We start from the raw sequence: 22,695 nt of genomic DNA, 5'->3' as shown, positions 1-22,695 counted from the left end.
TCTTTATGTCGTATTGTCTGATAGGTGTTAAGTTCAAATTGCATGTGGTCAATGATTGAAGCTGTGTACTGCATGTTGTCTTTAGCAGACAGGCAGACAGACATATAGGTGTAAATAAACCAGACACTGAGCTTTCTCTGTGACAGAGACTGCTTACCACAATCAACAAGTTGTTTTACGTAACGAGTAGATTATTTACTTGTTTGTGTACACAACCAAGATTAGACTCCTGCTCACGACCTCAGACGCTGGGCATGCATACTGTTTCAAGCTCCGCGAACCTATTCACTGCGCATGCGTCATGGACGCAGCGCAGCACAGCTGCTGAAACCAGTTTTCCCCCCAGCGCTGGGGGGAATTTAGTAAAACGTTTGAACCCCGATTTCGCGGGCTTTTTTTTCATCGCGTTTTTATCAACTTTATCGGCTGAATTGGCATTTTTTATGATTTGTTTCGGTAAGTGCATACCGAAAGGTACCAGAATCTGCAAAGTTGTGTTTTACGTTGCATGTGACCTTTAAGCTTTCTCATGTGCGTTGAATATGTCCACTGCATCATGCAGCTCACTGCATCCTTCCACTACTCCCTGCAGCTTACCATTCCCTTTCACTCCATCCTGCAGGTCATCGCTCTCTTCCACTGCACCCTTTAGTTCACTGCTCTCTTCCACACCATCATGCAGCTTACTACTCCTGTCTACTCCATCCTGCAGCTTACCACTCCTGTCTACTCCATCCTGCAGCTTACCGCTCCCTTCCACTCCATCCTGGAGCTCACTGCTCCCTTCCACACCGTCCTGGAGCTCACTGCTCCCTTCCACTTCATCCTGGAGCTCACCACTTCCTTCCACTTCACCCTGCAGTTCACTGCTCCCTTCCACACCGTCCTGGAGCTCACTGCTCCCTTCCACTTCATCCTGGAGCTCACTGCTCCCTTCCTGTCTACCCTACAGCTCACCACTTCCTTCCACTTCACCCTGCAGCGCACTGCTCCCTTCCACTCCATCCTGGAGCTCACCACTCTGACCCCCTGAGCCCATCTCATGCTTCCAACAATCTACCAAAAAAAGCGCCACTTGAAGCGTTTGTTTAATATCTCCAATGCTAAAACTGTTGTAGGATATAGCCAAAGTACATGTTTAAACATCTCTAGAGAAGGAACAGGATTAATGGGATTATCATTAATAGTCCTCAATAGCAACACAAGCACGTCCTCATCAACATTTTCAGTTCAAATTAGAAGCCCTGCTGCCAGATATTGATTAGGCAACAGCTGTCATCAGTTGCAGGATGTTGCCGCTATTATCTGTATATCAGCCCATCAACATGATCAACAGTGCTGTGTTAGAGATTGACAGTATTTATTTCACTCATTCGTTTCCCCAGCTGTTGTTAACTTCACTCATGAGTTTAAACCTTCTGCTGCGTATCGTTCACTTTACATGAGTTTGTTTTACATAACACAGTGCAATAACACTTAAGGACTGACCGATTATTCTTTTCATTTCAGTCATGTATGAACTGAATAACCAATGTGCTGACTGTATGAATTTGCATAACACTCACTGTGAGCAGTATAGCCATCACAATACAGGAATTACAATGAACACAACAGAAATTTAACTATAGCTTTATGACAGCGGCCTTTAACGTAGATGGGTCTTAATCCAACAATCCTCCTGTTGATCTTGGATCCTTACTGTAGGTATATAATCAGACATAATGTTGACACAGTGATCAAGCAACATAAACATGGTCAAGCATTTTCAGCCTCTGTGACATAGTGGAGAGTAAGTGAGTGATGTTTTACTCCACTTTTAGCAATATTCCAGCAACATCACAGCTGGAGTGACTAGGAAAGGGCTTCACAAATTGTACCCTTGTTGGGAATCGAATCTGTGTCTTTGGGCATGAAGAGCAAATGTTTTAACCACTAAGCTACCTCAGCCCTACAGCCCTTGCATGGTGGACAGATCATCTGCTTCAATGGGTTCTTGATACACATACCCATGAAGGTCCGGGTTTGAATATTGTCCTTTGGTAACCCATGCTTGTCGAAGGAGGCAACTAACAGGATTGGGTGGTCAGGCTTGCTGGTTTGGTTGAGACATGTCATTGTTCCCAATTGTAAAGTTTGATCCTCATGACGTTGATCACTGGTTTGTCTGGTCCAGACTCGACCAGGCCGCCTCCATACAGAATACAGAATACAGAATACTTTTTCAAATAAACATGTCCGTTAATGATTCTACGACTGTACACCATTGCTGTGGTGAGTATCTGCTATGTATTCTGAATTATTTCATACTGTATGGTGCATATTTTTTATCTGTACATATGTTGATACAGCCCTTATCTGGAGCCCTGATGACATTGCCAGAAGACGTTTCGCCCATTCGTTCGTCCCTGTCATGATATTGATGGCACTGTGCTTAAACTGATGTAAAACTAAATTCACTCTAGTAGTGTCATATTTTTGTCCTTTCATCACAGATAGTTTGGTAACATGTTTCATGTACAAAAGCTTCAATAATGACCTTGACTTCCATTGTACTGCTCGCTGAGCCTATCAATAGCATTCCGAGTACTACAACTTGTACAAGGTCAGAATGACTCCATAATATCTGTGGCCTATGACCCATACAGCATGAATATTTAATGCTATGTCTACATTTCTAATACATAACAATAGAACAACAATCCTGGAACAATAATCCTCAGTCAATGCCAGCCATGGTAATTGTCACGATAACACATTCCTTTAATTCATTCTCCAGCAGCTGTTGCCAGGAATTTGGTTGTAAATTCTTTGAAAGAGGACATGGTATTCCCTGAAGGGATGTGTCACACACTGTGTGTTATAGATTGTGCATATATCGACTGGCAACCTTCATCAGATGGAGGGTGACATTTCGTGAAATGGAATGTTGGGGAGACTGCTGTCGGCTTGTCATTTGACATTGTTGTTACATACTTTTTATTGTGGAGGATTACAGTTTATGTGATATGGCAACAGGGTTGTGTTTGCCAGTGTTAAAAATTTGTCAGTTGCTCTAATGTATATACCCTAAAAAGAAAATGTCCCACCTTGTCAGAACTTATGGCTTAAAATAGTACAATGATGTAGAAATGTAATTTGTCCTGTTTGATTTTGTGTTACTGTATCCAGAAGTCTTCAAACTTGTCTTTATGAAGAGAAAACAAGTCATCTGCATGTTGGTGAAGTATACATGACGTTTCTCAGTTATGGTTTAGATGCTTGTTATCTCCTGTTGCGCAGTTAGCAAGAGGTAAGGGATGTTGTATTAGGCTTCACCCATCCGTACATACAAATTGGAATATTTTAAGAACCATTGACTAGATTCTTTTTCATGTCTGGTACCTAGACTCATCACAGTATCAGAAAATTTGGTGACCTTGACCTTCATTTCAAGGTCACATGGGGACTTTTATATTCTACTTTTCTCAGCGAGATACCTCCAGTACCATTCACTGGATTTTCTTCATATTCGATGCCAAGCTTTATCTAGGAAGGTGCAGGGCCCTGTCGATTTTGATGACCTTCATATAATTTTCAAGGTCATGATAACACCTCAAAGATTTCAATTTCTTAACCTGCATGTTAACTTTCTTCATCTGCAAATCAAATTTCTGAATCTGCACACCCAATTGTTAGGGGTGGGAATGTCACCAGTAATAATCAATAATTTTCTTGAGCGGGTGTAATGGAGTAGCTTAGTGGTTAAGGTGTTTGGTCATTAAGCTGAAGACAAGGGTTTGATTCCCCACATGGATACAATGTGTGAAGTCCATTCTGGTGTCCTCCACCCTGATATTGCCAGGATATTGCTGAAAGCAACATAAAACTAAACTCACTCTCTCACTCACTCATTCAGTCATCTCTCAAGGAATACTTTTTGTTCCTTCAGTAGGAATTGTATCATTATCATTATAAAATGTGCTTAGTGTTGGCGTTAATGCAGAAACCTGTGTTTTTTCATGCCAAAAAATAATATAAACATGCAAAATATCTAGTGTGTTTTGGACTCATAGATTCTTAATTTTACAATGAACCTTAAAACAGCAACATAATAAAAAAACAATAAATTTTGAATTCATGATTGTAATGATAATTACATGTGCAAAAGATTTTGACTACATATGTATCATTCAATTTCTGCACACTCTTGTACAAAGCCTACTGCAAACACTGATGCAGCAAAAATGAGTCAAATTCTGGTTTTCATCATCTGCTGGTTGTTTGTTTCACTTTGTCTGTTTAATGTGTTTTCAAAGTGCGTACAGAAAATGTATCTAGGACATGCAACAAAATGAGAAATTATAAACAATATGTTTGTGGGCTTGATGAGGGTGGTAAGAATCTACTTGGGATCAGCATACCTGTAATACCCATCTAAACTAAGCCTTGATACTGTGATATCAGTCAAAGGAGAGCAGCAGCTATAGTTCATCAAATCTTTAATTTATTTTATTTAATTAAACAATATCTTTAATCATATGCTTGAGCTACTGTCAGTGTTCCTGATATATTCAAGATACAATTACTGTTTTTTTTTCATTTTTCGTTAAACCAAATATGATTCTTGCAAATATATAACATTAAATAAAAGTAGGGTATATTCTATTTTGCGAGCATATTACTAGTTCATGCTAATGCATATGAGAAAAAGCAATATATATATCCATGCAGATGAAATGTTTCCAAAGAAATGGAAACAATTGTCACATTTACACATAGTTTCTTTTTAATCTGTTTCCTCCTTGGCTTCACTATCATTATTGAAAATCCAATATCACCTACATTTTTTTAATGGTATATGTAAGATCATTTACAAAGATTTATGACTTAATAAGTGGTTATGTAAAATTAGTATAATTTGAAAGTTTCAGAGGATTATATTTGCATGACGTTTAGTCATTTGTCACATTTGATATGAGTGGGTATGTTATCAAAATTTTCACATAAATTACTGTCAGTATGAAAATAAATCTTGCTCTTATTTTCTTTTTTTATTTTTTAACTGAGTGATGCAGTTGAAGTATGTACTTAATCATGTGATCAGATGTAAAAGTGGATCTCCAGCAGTGTTGGACATTTCGCCATCAGGACAATTGCCCACATGACATTTCCCTATCTTGACATTTGTTTAGTAACCAGTAGGACAATTTCCCATACCCATCCCAAATATTTAGCAAACACAAGCTGAAATTGTACATGTATTGTATTAGTATACTTATGTAGTGATGTATAATTATATCATGAGTTCAGTTTTCATCAGTTCACTTGGTTGAACGTGACATTCACATGGAAAGGCGAATCTTTTTCGCCAGTGACGACATTAGCTGTTAAAATGTTCTTTGATTGTCATTGTTACAAGTTAGACACAGGCTTTTCAACTGAGCTTGAAGATCTTGTGTTGCTTTCCTCACACACGCTTGTGAAGTCATGGTGGCTGAGCAGGTTCAGTTGCTGACTTTGTGTGCTGGTGATTAGGTGCCTGACTCTGAGGGTGCGGATTCAAATCCCAGATGGGACTCAACTCAGAAAAGTACTAGAATTTGTACTTTAACAGTAACAAAATGTAATCCCAAATATTACATATGTACACATTTTACAAACTCATTAATGCTTCAAGTCGTAGTCGTGTACTCCCTGATGGGATAACATGTGTGACAATACACTTCCTACCACCTGCAACAAGAGATCACCTGCAGCCCCTAGACACTGGGATCATCCAGTCATTCAAGGTTCATTTTGTACAGGAGACATTAGCTTGGTCCTTGTTGGTTTTCTCCTAGACAAATGGTGGCATTATAACCAGGGTATACTGTACTTGAACCTCTGCTTAACTGTAAAATTGTAATGCCATATATATATGTTACATGTAAAAGTGGTCTCTGTAATCAAGTCTGGAGCAGACCAATACAGTGATTAATGGCATGAGTATCTATCAATGCAGGAGTGATATCATGATATGTATCAAGCAGTCTGTGAGTCTGATGACCTGATTGGTTGCAAATCATCATATCCCAATGATATGGATTGATGCTCACAGTATTGACCACTGGATTGTTGGCTCCTGACCTGGTTATTCACAGACTATAACCTTATAGTCCAGAAATAAACAAGCAAAACAAAACTTGCTATGGTATGATGTCGGGTTGGTGTTGGGATTTGGAGAACTTGTGGGAAATTATTATTGATTATACATACATTTTCAATGTGATCACCATTTTAAGAATTTTCCCCCAGATTTTTTAATGTTTTTTATAACTAACACTGTTGTGCAATGGAATTGCAATTAAACAATAAAAGTGGTTGAAGTTTTACTGTGTGCTCAGCTCTATGCTTTTAAGCGTGTGTTAGTTTTTGTGAATATTCATCAAATTTAATGGTCTGTTTACTTCATTCAAGTGCATCAGAGTAAAACAAATTTCTGAGTAATCGTAAATATGTTTTTGACAATCGATAATTATTTTTTATCCTCCTTTCAAATGATTTTTGGTTATTTTCGATCATCAGAACATCATCAATGAAAATTATCAATCATCGGCATAATGTAACCAATGTTTTATAATTTCACTATAGCATTGCTATAAGGGACAAGGGGTGGAGGGGTGACTGAGCGGTTAGAGTCTTTACTTTACGCTTCAAAGGCCTAGGTTTGATTTCCCATATGGGTATAATGTTTGAAGCCCAATCCCGGTGTTCCCGTCATTGCTGGAATATTGCTACAAGCAGAATAAAACCGTGCTTGCTCACTCACTCACTCACTCACTCACTCACTCACTCACTCACCTGATTTTATTGTTGCTTTAGAGAGTTGAAACAAATTATTAACCAATACACCCTTTTTTTCTCTACATTGTGTTGGTTGTCAAGTGGTTCGCATCATCAACCTGTGGAATGTTGACTGTATTCAGTGTTTTATGTGAATAATATGCACAGTAGTTTGTATTTAATGTTTTCCATGTCACAGCACATGATTTTCTGGCAGTGTGTGTAATCACTTAAAATTCAGACTTCTGCATTAATTCCATGTCCCAATCTGGGAGCTGGTTTATCTGATAGTGCTCCAGAGAACCGGGCAATGACGGACTTACAACATGGCAGTCGGGAAAAGTTCAATCAGGATTTTTTCAAGGAGAGATATTGAAACTTACATTAAATACAAACAAGATACATTTTGGGGTAATTTTTATGAAATGCTTCTTGAAAAAATGTCACATCCACAGTGGATAGACGAGACCTGAGTGAGTGAGTAAGTTAGTGAGTTGTACACTGCCTTTAGCAATATTCTAGTAATATAATAGCAGGGGACACCAGAATGCGCTTCACACAATGTATGGAAATCGAACCTTGGTCTTTTGCGTAATGTGTGAACGCTCGCTTTAACCTCCAGGCTAATCCATGAACCCTCTCTTGTAGTGAATGGTCACCTATGTCATATATCTATTAATCTATGACTAGCCAGTGTTAAATCAGAGCAAGACCATATTTCTGCACCAAAGCACACCAGGTGGAAAAATTAATCTCAAGAAGTGTTCAAGTTTGGTTGGTCCCCCACATGGAGAGAATGAAAAAGTCATAAGCATGTTGCCAAGCTCACAGTATGCTGAAAGTTTTCCTTAAATAAGGTGCCGGAACCAAGATAACAATGTTAATCAGTTGTATGTTGACATGAACTGAGCTGACCTCTACGATAGCTGTAACATAGCTGTAATGTTCAGTTTCCAGACCCAAGATTCCTGTGAAAGAATCAGACACATCCAGATTTTACGAGTGCTTCAACTGCTGTCCTGAAGAGAAGTCTTGAATAGAAATTTGTTGTGTGTTGTTTAACAAGCTGTAGTTCACTAAGCCTAGTCTGCGAGGGTACTTTTAACAGTTATTGTAAGATTAGTAAAATTTTTGCAGTTATGATTTGTGAAAAACATGAAATTTGAAGTGAGTATTTATCAATTTCACTTTCTTTACCATCTTCCAGCCCTTGTATCATGAACAAATGACTTGAGGTCTATGTGTATGTCCCCATAGTCCATTAATCGTCCTGGTTAAGAATGTAAATTTCTGTACAAAGTTATCTCTCAGCTCAGATGATGACCTCCCATGCTTTAAACAGGTGGTGGGGTGGCTGTAAGAACATTCGCTTATTATATTTCACCCAGGTTCGGTTTCCCACATGGGAACAATGTGTGAGACCCATCTCTCTTGCACCCTGACATAATGTTGCTGGAATAAAACTTAACTCGCTCACTCACACTGAAATACAGACTTACCATATCTAAACTGCTAACATCGCTCAGATACTCTGTTTGTCTGTTACTGAACACATTATCAAGTCTGACTCAGTGACTTTATTGACTGTCTTAGTATCACAATCTTTCTGGTGTGAGGCAGATGACTACGGCTGCAATTGCTGTATCACAACACGCTTTTCAAACGATATGAATTACAGTATTATTTCTGAGAACTGGTATATTAGGTAAACACGTAAAGCTTTTGTGACTATCTTTAAACTTTCATTCACAACAAATATTTTTACTCCATTATTCAATGACAAAACAGCATATTGTACTACTATGAATTGTATAAAAAAAGAAAAAGAATCCCTGCCTAAATTTGAGATTGCTGTGATCAGAACCGTAAGATATATGTTTAGGAACTAATGTAGAAAATAGGATCAACATGTACCATTAGTGGTACTCACTGTCAAACAGTAAGTTCCCAATGTGTCACAATACGTATCACAATACGGGTGCCTGAATCACAGTATATTGCAGTACAGTCTATTTGCCGATACACAGCCCTGCTGATGACATTCATTAGATTATCTGGTTCAGATGTTGTAATTTGTGATTGCAGGATGAGACAGTTGACCCTTTTCATCTTGTACCGAGGCTTCTTAGATTTTTTTTATTATTATCATTATAGGATGTTTATATAGTGTACATATCCATGCAACTATTGCTTGCTCAAGGCGCTGGTTTGTGATTCGAATGGAATCAGCAGAGCCCTAACCATGGCTTAAGATAATCAGCTGTGTCAATCTGTTTAAATACACTAATGACATCACCAACATGTTTTGTTTCATGGGTAGGTGTAATACATCTGCCGTAAAATGTAGTAAGGAGCTTCACTGACTTTTTGTATTTGTGTTAGATTGCTTTATTGATGGTGTTTCTATGGATTTAGGACACAGTGAACTATTTTCAAAATATTTGATAAACTTCTTCTTTTCAAAAGATGGTGGGGTGGCCTAGTGGTTAAAGTGTTCATTCGCCATGCTGAAGGCCCGAGTTTGATTGCCAGCATGGGTTATAAGCATGAGCTCATTTCTAGTGTCACTTACTCATTTCTTTTCGATGAATCTGATGTGAAATGAGTTACTTCAAGAACTGGAATAAACTGATAATAACCAGTGTGCACATTGTGTGACATTCCGTAATGAGGTTATCGGCTTTGATCTGTCTGGAAAAATTTTGTGAATTAATTTTTCTGGTGGTCAAGATGCAGGGTCCGCATCAAAAGCCATACGATCTCTTGTAATTTATTGACATGTATGTGAATTTGATATATTTCTTTTTGCTGTATTTTTCAGATATTTCTCAGCTTCGTAAGATGTTTGGGGATATACAACGCAGTATTAATCAGTCTTCCACACGTTTGGTGCGGCAACTTAAATGTCGAGACAGGCGGATCGCGAAACTCCATCGAAACTGTGATGTTGTCACTGCCATTCTACAGGCAGCCTCCCTGAAAAGACGTAAGTAACCATGGTGGTGGGATTGCACTGTTCTAACAGTCCGCTAGATAAAAGACTGAGGTAATGAAAGAATTGCAGACATGTGTTTTTACAGTTACAAGTTTCCACTGGGGACACACATTTGAAGTGGAGATGGATTTAAGTGGTGATCACGTTCAACAAATATGCACTACTCAAAAGAAGTTAAGAAACACCCAGTTCTACAGATCATCAGTCATTGAATATTATGAAGAAATCAGATGTTCCTTGACTTCTTTGAGTAGTGTGAAAACATGTATCGAAGCATGTTAGCCTCAACGTTTGGTAGTCGTGTTATTGTCTTTGAGAACATGACAAAATGAGTTTGTGTGTTCATGCATAAACTTTAGGATGTAAGTAAAACTTACAATCTGTGCATTATATATCATTCAGTGCGTGCACAAACATCTCAGAATATCCTACACTAACATTTTTTTGCTATAAAAGATCTTCAAAAGAACCTTTCAAATTCACAGCACATCATTAGTAAAACAAATGCTCTAGAAAGCTTCAAATTATAATGTCTACAATGCTTAAATTAGGTATGCAGTGATGGAGATATATATATGTATGTATCCGTATCATAGGCTAAGCTTCAGATGGACAACCTGATGACCACAAAGCAACTCGATTGTATAAAAGCGACAACATTAATGTAAAAATTCGGAGTCAAATCCAACTTTGTGATGAGCAGGCATTTACAATTCAATACATAGATGGTACCACGTGTTCACGAAGAGGTGCTCATGTCCCAAACATGTACAAAGACCAGTAAATTTTATACCAGATTAAACTTTACAAACCAATAAATATCACATACATTTTTACATGTATTAGTTTCAGTGTTTCTTGTTCTATTCACGATTTGCTGAGGACCAGATTGTTTTCAGTCAAAGTTGTGATCCTTAACAAATATTGATGTGAGTATTTTAGGCATGTTTAAAACTCAAATATCATGAGACCCAGAAGAGAGAGACTCAGAAATAAAATTGGTGTGAAAGAAATAATATTTGTGTAAAAAGAGATTGTTGGAAGTCTTTTGTGGTTGTGTATAAAACGCTAAATAATTTATGTGACTGGATTAAATATGCTTACATGTTCTGTAATATGATATCTGAAATAAAAAATATTATATTAATAAACAAATCCTTTTAAGCCATCAACTTTTGATTTGTAAAACAAAAAATCAGAGACCATATACCGATACCATATCTCTGAAAAAATTGAGATGTGTCTATTCTTAAACATAATGATATTTGTCATCAGCTGTAATTTGTTTGGAGAATGAAGTCAGCTAATTTACAGTTACAATTTCAACTGACTAAAACACAAAGAAAGAGCTCAATGATCCCCCCAGAACCTGTGATAATACAACATAAATGTCTCTGTGGCTACTGAGACAAGGGAGGTTACTCTTGTCATCTTGAGGGTAGCCTTCATGTTTCCCATTGTGTATTCAACATTAGATTGAGGTGTTACCTGATACAAAGGTTGTATTAATAGAATATAATCACAAAGTTGTTTTGTTCATGGTGGAATTAGTAAAAATATTTCAACAGGAGTTTGACCTTAGCTGTATTTTCCGTCAAATGTATAACACATTGTGTTTGCATGGCAACATTTCATGAGATTTTTTAACACATTGTGTTCCCATGGCAACATATTCACAGTATGACAGGCCAGTGCTGGAGGTGTGAATATGACCAGAAATGAAATACTGTCTTGACTGAAAAATATGATACCGATGATTATCGATGTGAAGATCCTCACCTCAGGGAATAGCTGAGATGACCGCCCAAGTTTGGGATAGAGTCTAAACAGAACCTCACACAGACAATCTCTGAAAGGGACTGTGATCACCACACACTTGCAGGATGTATGCTCTTGGTAAAACCATAAAGTAACCCGTGCATCTGTCGAGGGATAGGGGTAGTGGGGTAGCCATGTAGCTAAAGCGTTCGCTCATCTTGCCAAAGACCCAGGTTTAATTCCCCACATGGGTACAATGTGTGAAACCCATTTATGGTGTTTCCAGCCTTGGAATTGCTGGAATATTGCTAGAACACAACTTGGTGTTGAGGGAGACAACTCCTTCAGGAGGGTTACTACTTCGAGGACCACTAGAATGAAAGCCAACAAAATGCTAGACTTGAAAATTACCATTGTAGCTAAACCTGTGAACTCAGAAAAGTAGTCACAACTTAAGTGTCTATGGATTATGAAGCAATAAAAGATATTTCTTATGTCACTTCTAAAATGGATGTTAGATCGTATTGATCGTATGATCTGATTTTACATCTTGCAAGACAATGTCCCAGTGAAGATGAAGAAGAATTGGGCAAAACAAAGGCACTGCTTGATGTCAACATAATTTATAAATAGATCATATAATTTATCAGGAGCATTATTTTTCTGCAAATGTGATACAGTTCAACCAGCACACCTACCCTGTAAAAAAATGACCAGCCCCAAAGAATATATGCTTTTGAAATGTGATTGCAGTTTCTTTTGTGTCAAATGGGTTTTTAAAAAAATGAATATGCTTTGCACGGGAAAATTAGAAATGATCTTCTACAACAATTACACTGGAATTATTTTGTTAAAAAAAGTAAATAGGATCCTAGTTCTCATTATGGTAATTAGGTATCAGGCAAATAGTGAGCCTGATGCCAATGTGCATGATTGGACACAACAGTGAATGTAACTTGTACGCCATGATTTGCTGTTGTATTCCGCAATTTTTGGGTAGTCTACAGCATATAGTGCTTCCAACTTCAGTGAATGTTAGAAACATTTTCATTGACGATATGTATCTCATGAACTGCCCCAGCAACAAAATGCCTCAGCAAATTTGGTCACTGATCCTAATTTGGTCAAATATGTTAATAATGATTAGATATATACCATAAATTCATAGTTTATGTCAACTTTGATATCATATAGAGGTTATTATGAAGTAATATTTCTGATACACATTCCAGTAATTAACTTGTTACTATATATAGAGAACATAAATAAAAAAAAGCCCTTAAATGTCTGGGTGATCAGGTGATGGAATATGTTTACTGAGGAATGATATTTTTGACTGTTTCATGACAATAATGAATTTTATTTTCTAACAATATTGCTAAAGGGATTGAAGGAAGACTGCTAGTTGCCTTGACAGTGATCTAATAGGGGAGACGTTATTCATTTATGAGATGAAAGAGGTCCTCTGGTTATCTGATCCAATCCAGATATCAATGCTATTTGAGATAAATGAAATTTACATACAGCTTTTTTATGACACATATGTTTTTATTCACATGATTTCACTTATTCTCTTGACAGACAGGCGATGTCATGCTGTATGTGAAGGCAGATCCCTTGTATGGTCTCTGGTGTAAGATATGATCCTAAACATTTGGATTATTAATTTTGCGTGGGGACCTGTTTCAAGGCCATTACTTTGTGTCTCAATCAAAATACTCTGTTGTTTACCAGACATGCATTTGCACAGGTGGGGGAGTAGTCTCTCACAGTCCCCCCAACAGCATTACTTTGCCAACAGCCCTCTCTACAATGTAGTCTGTCTCACAGTCCCTCAACTGCTCAGCCCTCCCTACAATGTAGTCTGTCTCACAGTCCCTCAACTGCTCAGCCCTCCCTACAATGTAGTCCCAGGTCCTGAACCACATTATTTTCCCTGCTCCCAGCCCTCCCTGCAATGCTATAGCCCTAAAAGAAGCAAGGGTAGATTACTCAGGTTCTGATTCTCCCATGTCACTGTGATTTCTTCTTTGTTTAATTGGGTGCATTTGTTATTTTTAAAATAACATATCAGACGAAGCGTTAGTCTTATCATGTGTAGCCATTTTTCATACTCCACTTCGCTCGGGGCCATCACAACATGTGAAAATGGGATCCATAGGAAAAGAGTGATTTGGGACCTTTCAAAGGATAGCTTGGGGACAGAACAATGCTGAGTAACATTAAGCGTTTTTACATACAATTTTAACTTTGATTACTTAAAGGTCACGTGCAACCAAAAAATCAAACATAATTAAAACACAATTATCACTTATTCATGACATATAATATACATTGCTGCTTTTAAAAAAACAAATAAACAAAATTATAAGCGTACAATCGCGATTCAAAAGTGCAGTATTTTGTACTTGGGCTTACTTCCCCCGAAACGAAGCCCTCGGGAGACCGAACCCAGTCATAGCGGGTGGATATGCACTCAAGTGTAATGACGGCTTCCGATTGGCTGTTTCATTTGCTGATATGCTGAGGGTTCATTGTGTGTACAGAAAGATGATCTGTTTGATGGGCATTTTAGAAGTATAGCCAGTCACAAGAAAGTAAGAACCTTTGCAGATAACAACTTCTTTTTGTGTACTTGATGCGTCGTTTCAGTATGGATTCATATACTGTTGTCAAACAAAATCATATACACGAAAAGAAGTCGTTATCCATGAAGAATGTATATAGAGATGTTGGGTTTGGAAAATACATGTTCTCTGAATTTGCGCTCGATCCAATAAAAAAACATGTCAGTAGAAATGGTAAACTACTGCATGGCTGGAATCTGTCATTCGTCAAGTACAAAGCAGGACTTGAAACTGACAAGAGTTTGCACCAGTTTCCGTCAGATCCAGTCATCCGAAAAAAATGAATGTACATGTAGTTTGTTTGCAACCCACAGACATAAAAACCTGTCATGTGTATCACACGTGCCTAATTACATAATGTGGCAGACACGGGACTCGGGTGCACGAGTCATAAATCAACTCATTTTCTTTATGTCGTATAATCTGATAGGTGTTAAGTTCAAATTGCACGTGGTCAATGATTGAAGCTGTGTATTGCATGTTGTCTTTAGCAGACAGGCAGATAGACATATAGGTGTAAATAAACCAGACACTGAGCTTTCTCTGTGACAGAGACTGCTTACCACAATCAACAAGCTGTTTTGCGTAACGAGTAGATTATTTACTTGTTTGTGTACACAACCAAGATTAGACTACTGCTCACGACCTTAGACCCTGGGCATGCATACTGTTCCAAGCTCCGCGAAACTATTCACTGCGCATGCGTTATAGACGCAGCGCAGCACAGTTGTTGAAACCAGTTTTCCCCCCAGCGCTCGGGGGAATTTAGTGAAACGTTTGAACTCCGATTTCGCGGGCTTTTTTTTCATTGCGTTTTTTTCAACTTTATAGGTTGAATTGGCATTTTTTATGATTTGTTTCGGTAAGTGCACACCGAAAGGTACCAGAATCTGCAAAGTTGTGTTTTACGTTGCATGTGACCTTTAAAGAAAGCAGTTAAAAGAGGTAAACAAGAGCTTGAAACAATGACGAGTGATGTAGAACTCTTATCACCGTGTACACAAAGCGTCAGTCGTGTAGGGAATTTGAAATGATTCTGTTCAGCATGAAAAGTAGACACCATCCCCATCAGAAAATGGATGTTTTCGCACTGGTTGGCAGGCATGTAGAAGCATATGGCACAGCAATATCAGAAGAGCCAACTGTTACCACCATGGTTATTGAAGGAGCTGTCACTGTTTGGACGGTATAACCAGGTACTGTCAAAACATCTGATGAATATGTCTTCACTTCTCCCTTGCAGTCATCATGAAACCGATCATACTTCATGTTGCTCATGCTACAAAACATTGCCATGAAAAGATTTTGTTATGAATAGTAGCTCCAGATGTAGTTTGCTCAAGACTATTACCATTTTACCAATGCATGTGGCTCTTGTACAGTATGTTGAAAAACAGACTGAATGAGTTTAGTTTTGCGTCACACTGAGCAATATTCCAGTTATATGGTGGCGGTCTGTAAATAATCCAGCCTGGACTGAAGAATCCAGTGATCAACAGCATGAACATTGATATAAGCAAATATAATATAATGACCTATGTCAACCATGTCAGCGAGTCTGGGCACCCAATACTGGCACTTTTTATGACAAGCATGGCTTACTGAAGATCAGTTCTCTGCTTTCTTTTGCCAAAACACAGCCCTAATATGTATGCTCAGGTAGCCACAGTAAAAAAGCATTTTTTGAATACAGTAAATTATGTTTGTAACAAACATGGTTCTAGAAAACAGAAATAGTGAACTAATGTTAATGGTTCCTTTTAGTCGTAATTGTAGATCAGGGGTGATTGGTTCGGTCCCTGCAAGATACCATGCTAAGATACTTATGATTTGAAGATCAGCACATTAGATATAAAATACAGAAACCAGAAGTATTAAAAAATCCTTCCCCTCATCAAAATCATTAGGTACCAACTCTTAAACCACTAATTTAAATGTGATTTTTTTTTTTTTTTTTAAACCTGTAGATCGTATCCATCATCATCATGACATTTGCTCTGCAGTGTGTTATAAATATTGTGCTAAAGGCTGCCCTTAGATTGTGACATTAGCTCAGCAGTGTGTTATAAATATTGTGCTAAAGGCTGCCCTTAGATTGTGACATTGACTCTGCAGTGTGTTATAAATATTGTGCTAAAGGCCGCTCTTAGATTGTGACATTTGCTCAGCAGTGTGTTATAAATATTGTGCTAAAGGCCGCCCTTAGATTGTGACATTGACTCAGCAGTTTGTTATAAATATTGTGCTAAAGGCCGCTCTTAGATTGTGACATTTGCTCAGCAGTGTGTTATAAATATTGTGCTAAAGGCCGCCCTTAGATTGTGACATTTGCTCAGCAGTGTGTTATAAATATTGTGCTAAAGGCTGCCCTTAGATTGTTACATTGACTCTGCAGTATGTTATAAATATTGTGCTAAAGGCCGCCCTTAGATTGTGACATTTGCTCTGCAGTGTGTTATAAATATTGTGCTAAAGGCCGCCCTTAGATTGTGACATTGACTCTGCAGTATGTTATAGATATTGTGCTAAAGGCCGCCCTTAGATTGTGACACATGCTCTGCAGTGTGTTATAAATATTGTGCTAAAGGCTGCCCTTAGATTGTTACATTGACTCTGCAGTGTGTTATAAATATTGTGCTAAAGGCCAGCCTGAGATTGTGACACATGCTCTGCAGTGTGTTATAAATATTGTGCTAAAAGGCCACCCTTAGATTGTGACATTTGCTCAATAAACATCATCAGTATTATTGCTTATTAGTGTGTTTTTGGTTTTCATAACATCAACAGTAACTGTTTAGAGAATGTTGTAAGGAAATACTTAAAAGAATCTTGAAGAGATAATGGCTTAAGATTATTGATCAGGTCAATCATGCCTTATTGGTGAAGGGGAGGGGGTAACCAACTGGTTACGCTGAAGAGGTTGGTTTGCTTCCCCACATGGGTACAACTTGCGAAGCCCATTTCTGGTGTCCCTTAGCGTTATATTGCTGGAATATTGTTTGAAGAGGCGTAAATAGTCATCACTCACTCATTCATTTTTTAGTGAATGGTGGCCACTAATGGGGTGCAGAACATGCTTATTTTCGTAGACACCTGGTGATACACAAATATATATTTGCTTATGCAAATCAAGGGCAGGTAAGTATGTTACAAGTGAGTGAGTTATCCCATCAGTATCACTGTGGGGGACGTTGGAAATGAGTTACTCATTGTACAATTGAGGAGAATTGAACCAGACCCATATGGGAGAAATGTGTCAATGTCATTTCTTAAGTCCACACACCGTGATGTTGCTTGAATATTTCTAAATCTATGGCCCCATTTCACAAAGCTATCGCAGTGTTACGACCATTGTCCCTCCTATACTGTCAGCACAGACTTATGACAGTTGTAAGGCTATGATAGCTTAGTGAAACTGGGCCAATATAGTTATTTTGTGTCTGACTTCACGCTGAGCTGTTTATGGTGATTTTGTGCCATATACTGTTGGGAACTCTTGACTCTTTCAAATCACCATAACTTGACCTTATCCCTAACTTCTTTGAGCGTTATGTTTAAATGTAAGTCACAGAGGTCATGCATAAAGCACAGGCTATCCTAAACAAGCAAAGTATATTTTACGTCCTCTAAACATCTGCTATTCCATTGACGTCAGAAGATCATAAACATGTTACGCTAAACGATAATCAAATATGAATCAATATCTAGAAATAGCGGGGACACATTAAATCAAAATAGGATCTTATCACAGGCAAACAATAGAGGAATATTTAGAGCATAAAACTCAGTTTCATATATTGATTAAAGCATCCCACCATTTGTAATTTTTTGGGGACACGGCAAAAACAGTTACACAGTATGAATAACAAAATTGTTTTGAGCATAAAATTGACAATGTATGTATAGAGAGTGTTTATTGTTATTTGTGTAATATAAGTATCATATGCAGCATCAAAAATTGTTGTTGCAAGATCCAATATCACTCTGTTGGTATAATGAGATTCTGGAAGCATTGTTCTCTGTGTATGATTGGACTTACATTGCTATGACATGACGTAGGGACAGAAGGAGAATATATATCGCAGCTCCAACGATGTCTAGGTTGAAGGGTGAGTTGGCTTGTTGTTTTCTTTACTATTTTGAGAACCTTCTGTATGTGAATGTTGGAAACCTTGGTAAATGCTAAAACTGGATTTACAGTTGATTGAGTAGTGTGAATGTTTGTAGAAACACATGTTAGAAAGTGAGGATTGTTAGTTGGTTTCTTGATTCCTTGCATTGGTTCTGTGGTTTTATCATTATTGATACAGAGTAGGACTGACTGTTATTTTAGCATGGAGGGCAGTAGGGTAGCCTAGTGGTTAAAGTATTTATTTCTCATGCCTAAGACTTGGTTTCGATTCTTACATGTACAGACTATGAAATGTATTTCTGATGGCACCAAAGGTGATATTGCTAAATGTTGCTTAAGAAGTTGAAAAAAACATATACTCTCATTTTAACTTGATGTTTGAAAAAACTAACAACTCACAATCAGTTCTTGGTTCTTATCATGAGAAGTCTGTGAAAGCTGTAATTATGTTTTAAAGTTATATCCAGCAAATAAAATTAGAGACAATAACAAATGTCATTTGTGAAAGTGCTATTCAGATGGTTCGGTGGTTGAGACAGTAACTCCCTGGGTTTTACAATTGTAGCCACATTTTGCCCACAAAAGAGACTTTGTTAAGTCTGGTCATAAAATCAAAGTATATGTTTGTGTCAAGTTCCTCAGATTTTTTTTAGATGTTTTATATTGAAAGGTCATCAAATTGATGTTGCCAATTTGTCGAGTCAGGGCTCCAGCACAGATGCAACAGATGGTTGGAACTATTTGCTTGATTGCAACTGGAGAGAATTAGTATGATATTGATTTCAGTACACATAAATGAAGATTTCAAGGTTTAATACTTTGCAGCCTTTGAAGACAGAGGTATGCTTTTCAAAAGAAACTGAATAAAAGCTGATATTTTCATGTGCCTATAGTTGATCTATTTGTAGGATAGGAGTGTATTTTGTATTTGGGGATTCCTGGTATATCATGATTTTCAATTACATGCTTAGTTTAATCTTGTTTGTTGACACGTGGAAATTTGAAATTGGTACCTGTATTTAATATGGGGTGGGGGTAGCCAAGTGGGAAGTGTATACACCTTATGCCTTAAGATCTAGGTTCAATTCCCTTCGTGAGTACAATGTGTGAAGTCAGTTTCAGGTGTCCCCTGCCAAGCTATTCCTGAAATATTGCTAAAAGTGACTTAAAGCAAAACTCATTCACTCTCTAGCAGAAAAGAGCAGTGCAGTATATGAACTCGGAGCAACTTTTACAGGAAGTATTTTGTTTCCCCGATCTTGAATTCTTTAAAAGTTCCAATTAACCTATAAAAATCATTTTAATTTAAGCTGTGGTTTTGTCAGTTTTGTCACCAGTTTTAGACTTCACCCAAGCATAAGGCTAATGTACCTAGCACAGCTGTGTAGTGATTGATTGACAAGAGTGGTGTTTGTCAAGAGAGTTCAAACATTGGATATTAAAAAGCCATCAATTCCTTTCTTGCTAAACGAATCCATTATGTGAAGTGGACGCTCAGCAAATCAGAATAATTAATGGCCAATTCATCCCATCACACAAAGAAAGATTCTGCAAAAATGATTTTATGCTTCTTATCCCCCCTGCATATAGTCAGTGCCTTGTCTGTCCATCCTACCATCGATCCATCGATCCATCTGTCCATCTGCCTGTAATCATTTTGTTTCCAGGGCATTAGTCAAAGACTGTTCAATATTTTTCAACAGAAATTGGTAGATATATCAAACAGAACCTAAATTGGTGCCTTATGCTATTTACAGATTTTTGACATTCTTTATTTGCTTTTTTTCCTCATGGACACAATGTGGACGTAGTCTGAAAAAGTTGTGGATTTCTTTTCCAGCACACAACTTGAAACCCGTTCAATATCTTTCAACAAACCTTGGCAGATATATCAAACAGAAGTGGTGCATTTAGCTTATAACTTGCAGATTTTTGTCATTTTTATTTTTCTTGATATCCATGGAAGCCATTTTGATTTATTTTGAAAAAGGAGGGGGTGATTTGGTTTGAAGAGCACATTTTGAAACCATGAAGATTCAGCTGTGCATCAATAGATGTATGTAGATCTATGTAGATCTCTGTTGGTGGTGCAGTATATATCAGAGACTAATGTCATCCCACACCTTCACTTATATTTTAAAACGTACGCTAGATGCAGATAATTATGTTATTTAATGAGTAACACAAGCTCAGAGTTCTTGATTTGAGTTTTACTTTTCATCAGAATTACTTCAGCCAAACAGCATTGAGACTAAGTCTGCATCAAAAACATTTTGAGCACAAAACTTAAATAATTTCATAAGCATAATATTTGTTGCATTATCATTTACAAACAGAAAATCACCTCAGCTCAGAACATACCTCAGTTCATTTAACTCAAAATGTCCTTTTTACACACTTTTAAACCTCAACTCTTTACTTTCTCATTTCATAAAAATTACTTGTAATCAAGAGCCTGATTCTTTATTGATGAAACCTTCCACCTCACAAAAGTTTATCAATAACCATAAGTCTATTTGCGTGTGTGACCTAGTCTATCAACTTGGAGACACTGACTGCCTTAAATCGTGCAGTGTATCACAATTGATTTATCTAACAGGAACACGAGATGAAGGGTCTGAGAGAGTTGCATGCATAGACTTTACAATTTACTAGGTACCTTTGAAGTCCTGTCATCTCAGACAGGTGATATATTGGTTAGAAATATGTCTGGATGTACCACGCTTCCCCTTCGCGAGACATGATTGCCTGAGGTTTGGTAATTACGTTAAGGAGAATTGTGCATCAGTTTCAGTTAATGTCCATTTTGTAATTGGACATGGTAGTAATTTGAAATGAGTCTGAATCACATTGTACCTGTGATGTCCTTTACAGCACACAGGTACGCACTGCTGTTGTCTTGATTTTCTGGTCTTAAAAGTAATGAATGTACAGTAGTTTATTAACAGTTGTCATGATGTTGTATGGGTGTAGAGGCTAGATTGATATGTACTTTACAAAACAATTTACGCACTATAAAAGTTGAATGATTATGAGGATATTGTTTACAGTGAATATTGGCACACAGTTTCCATCCACAGTGTATGGATGGACCACACTTCAGGGGGGACTGATGCCCACCTGAGACTTGTTCCCCTTAATACTCGTGAAGGTCCCGGGGTAGAATAGGCCTTCAGCAACCCATGCTTGCCATAAAAGGCGACTATGCTTGTCGTAAGAGGCGACTAACGGGATCGGGTGGTCAGGCTCGCTGACTTGGTTGACACATGTCATCGGTTCCCAATTGCGCAGATCGATGCTCATGTTGTTGATCACTGGATTGTCTGGTCCAGACTTGATTATTTACAGACCGCCGCCATATAGCTGTAATATTGCTGAGTGCGGCGTAAAACTAAACTCACTCACTCACTCACTTGTTCCCCTTAAAGAGAGATCAGTCACCTCTTTTTGTATGGTTATGTATAAACTAATTACTGCCCCGTGTGGACCTGAGATGTGCGTAATTAGCTGAATTGAGTTAATGCTAAAATGCTGAAGTCTACAGAGATATCCATTTGCAAACATCAAGACCTCACTGAATTGCAGCACATGGTTTCGCATGTGTGGACACTTGACAGATGTCATCATTGATCAGAGAGTTTCTGAGCTGAAACATTCTACAACCGTCCTTAGTGATAGACATCACTGACCAGCATGGATTCTGAAACATTTTATCCATCCACAATGATTAATGTCATGGGCCAGGCCACCTTGGAGCAGGTCACACTCATCATACATTATAAGACCATCTCGAGTTGTTGACTTCACGGGCCAATCCAGCTTAGCGCAGGACTTTCAAAACATACAACCATCCAGACTTGTTGACTTCATGGGCCAATCCAGCCTAGCGCAGGACTTTCAAAACATACAACCATCCAGACTTGTTGACTTCATGGGCCAATCCAGCCTAGCGCAGGACAGCCAAAACATACAACCACCGAGTTGCTGACGTCAAGATAAGATCAAGATAAGTTTGAGCAGGGTTATATGGAAAGATAGGACTTACCAACTTAGCAAAAAATATATCCGTGTAATAAACATTAGAATCCAGCACTGTTGAAGATTTGGTTGTATGGAAGGGCAGAGATATCCATGTAATAAATGTGTGGATCCAACACTGTCACAGACTGGGTAATATTGAAGGGCAGAGATATCCATATAATGAACCTCTTGAACCAACACAGACTGGGTAATATTGAAGGGCAGAGAGATCCATTCGCTGTCATATATTTGAGTGGCATATTGTTTGAGTGAGTGAATGTGGTCGCCCCTGTCATTGTACATTGTTTCAGTTAAATCACTGGGTGTCACTGATGTGGACCAAATCCCCAAGTGATGATGCC

At 37.9% G+C, this 22,695-nt stretch overlaps 1 protein-coding gene across 1 annotated transcript in view; it reads left to right on the top strand.

The window, feature by feature from the left end:
• The window catches only part of LOC137297118 (TBC1 domain family member 30-like), a 125,202-nt gene that overhangs the window by 51,011 nt on the left and 51,496 nt on the right, over positions 1–22,695 (top strand). Inside the window, exon 2 of the mRNA XM_067829111.1 lies at positions 9,623–9,787. Coding sequence (XP_067685212.1) covers positions 9,623–9,787 — 165 coding nt within the window. The remainder of the gene's footprint in view (positions 1–9,622; positions 9,788–22,695) is intronic.

The sequence above is a fragment of the Haliotis asinina genome, chromosome 9 (genome assembly GCF_037392515.1).
Source record: "Haliotis asinina isolate JCU_RB_2024 chromosome 9, JCU_Hal_asi_v2, whole genome shotgun sequence".
In the NCBI taxonomy this organism is placed as follows: Eukaryota; Metazoa; Mollusca; class Gastropoda; order Lepetellida; family Haliotidae; genus Haliotis; species Haliotis asinina.
This window is presented reverse-complemented; position numbering and strand designations above follow the sequence as displayed.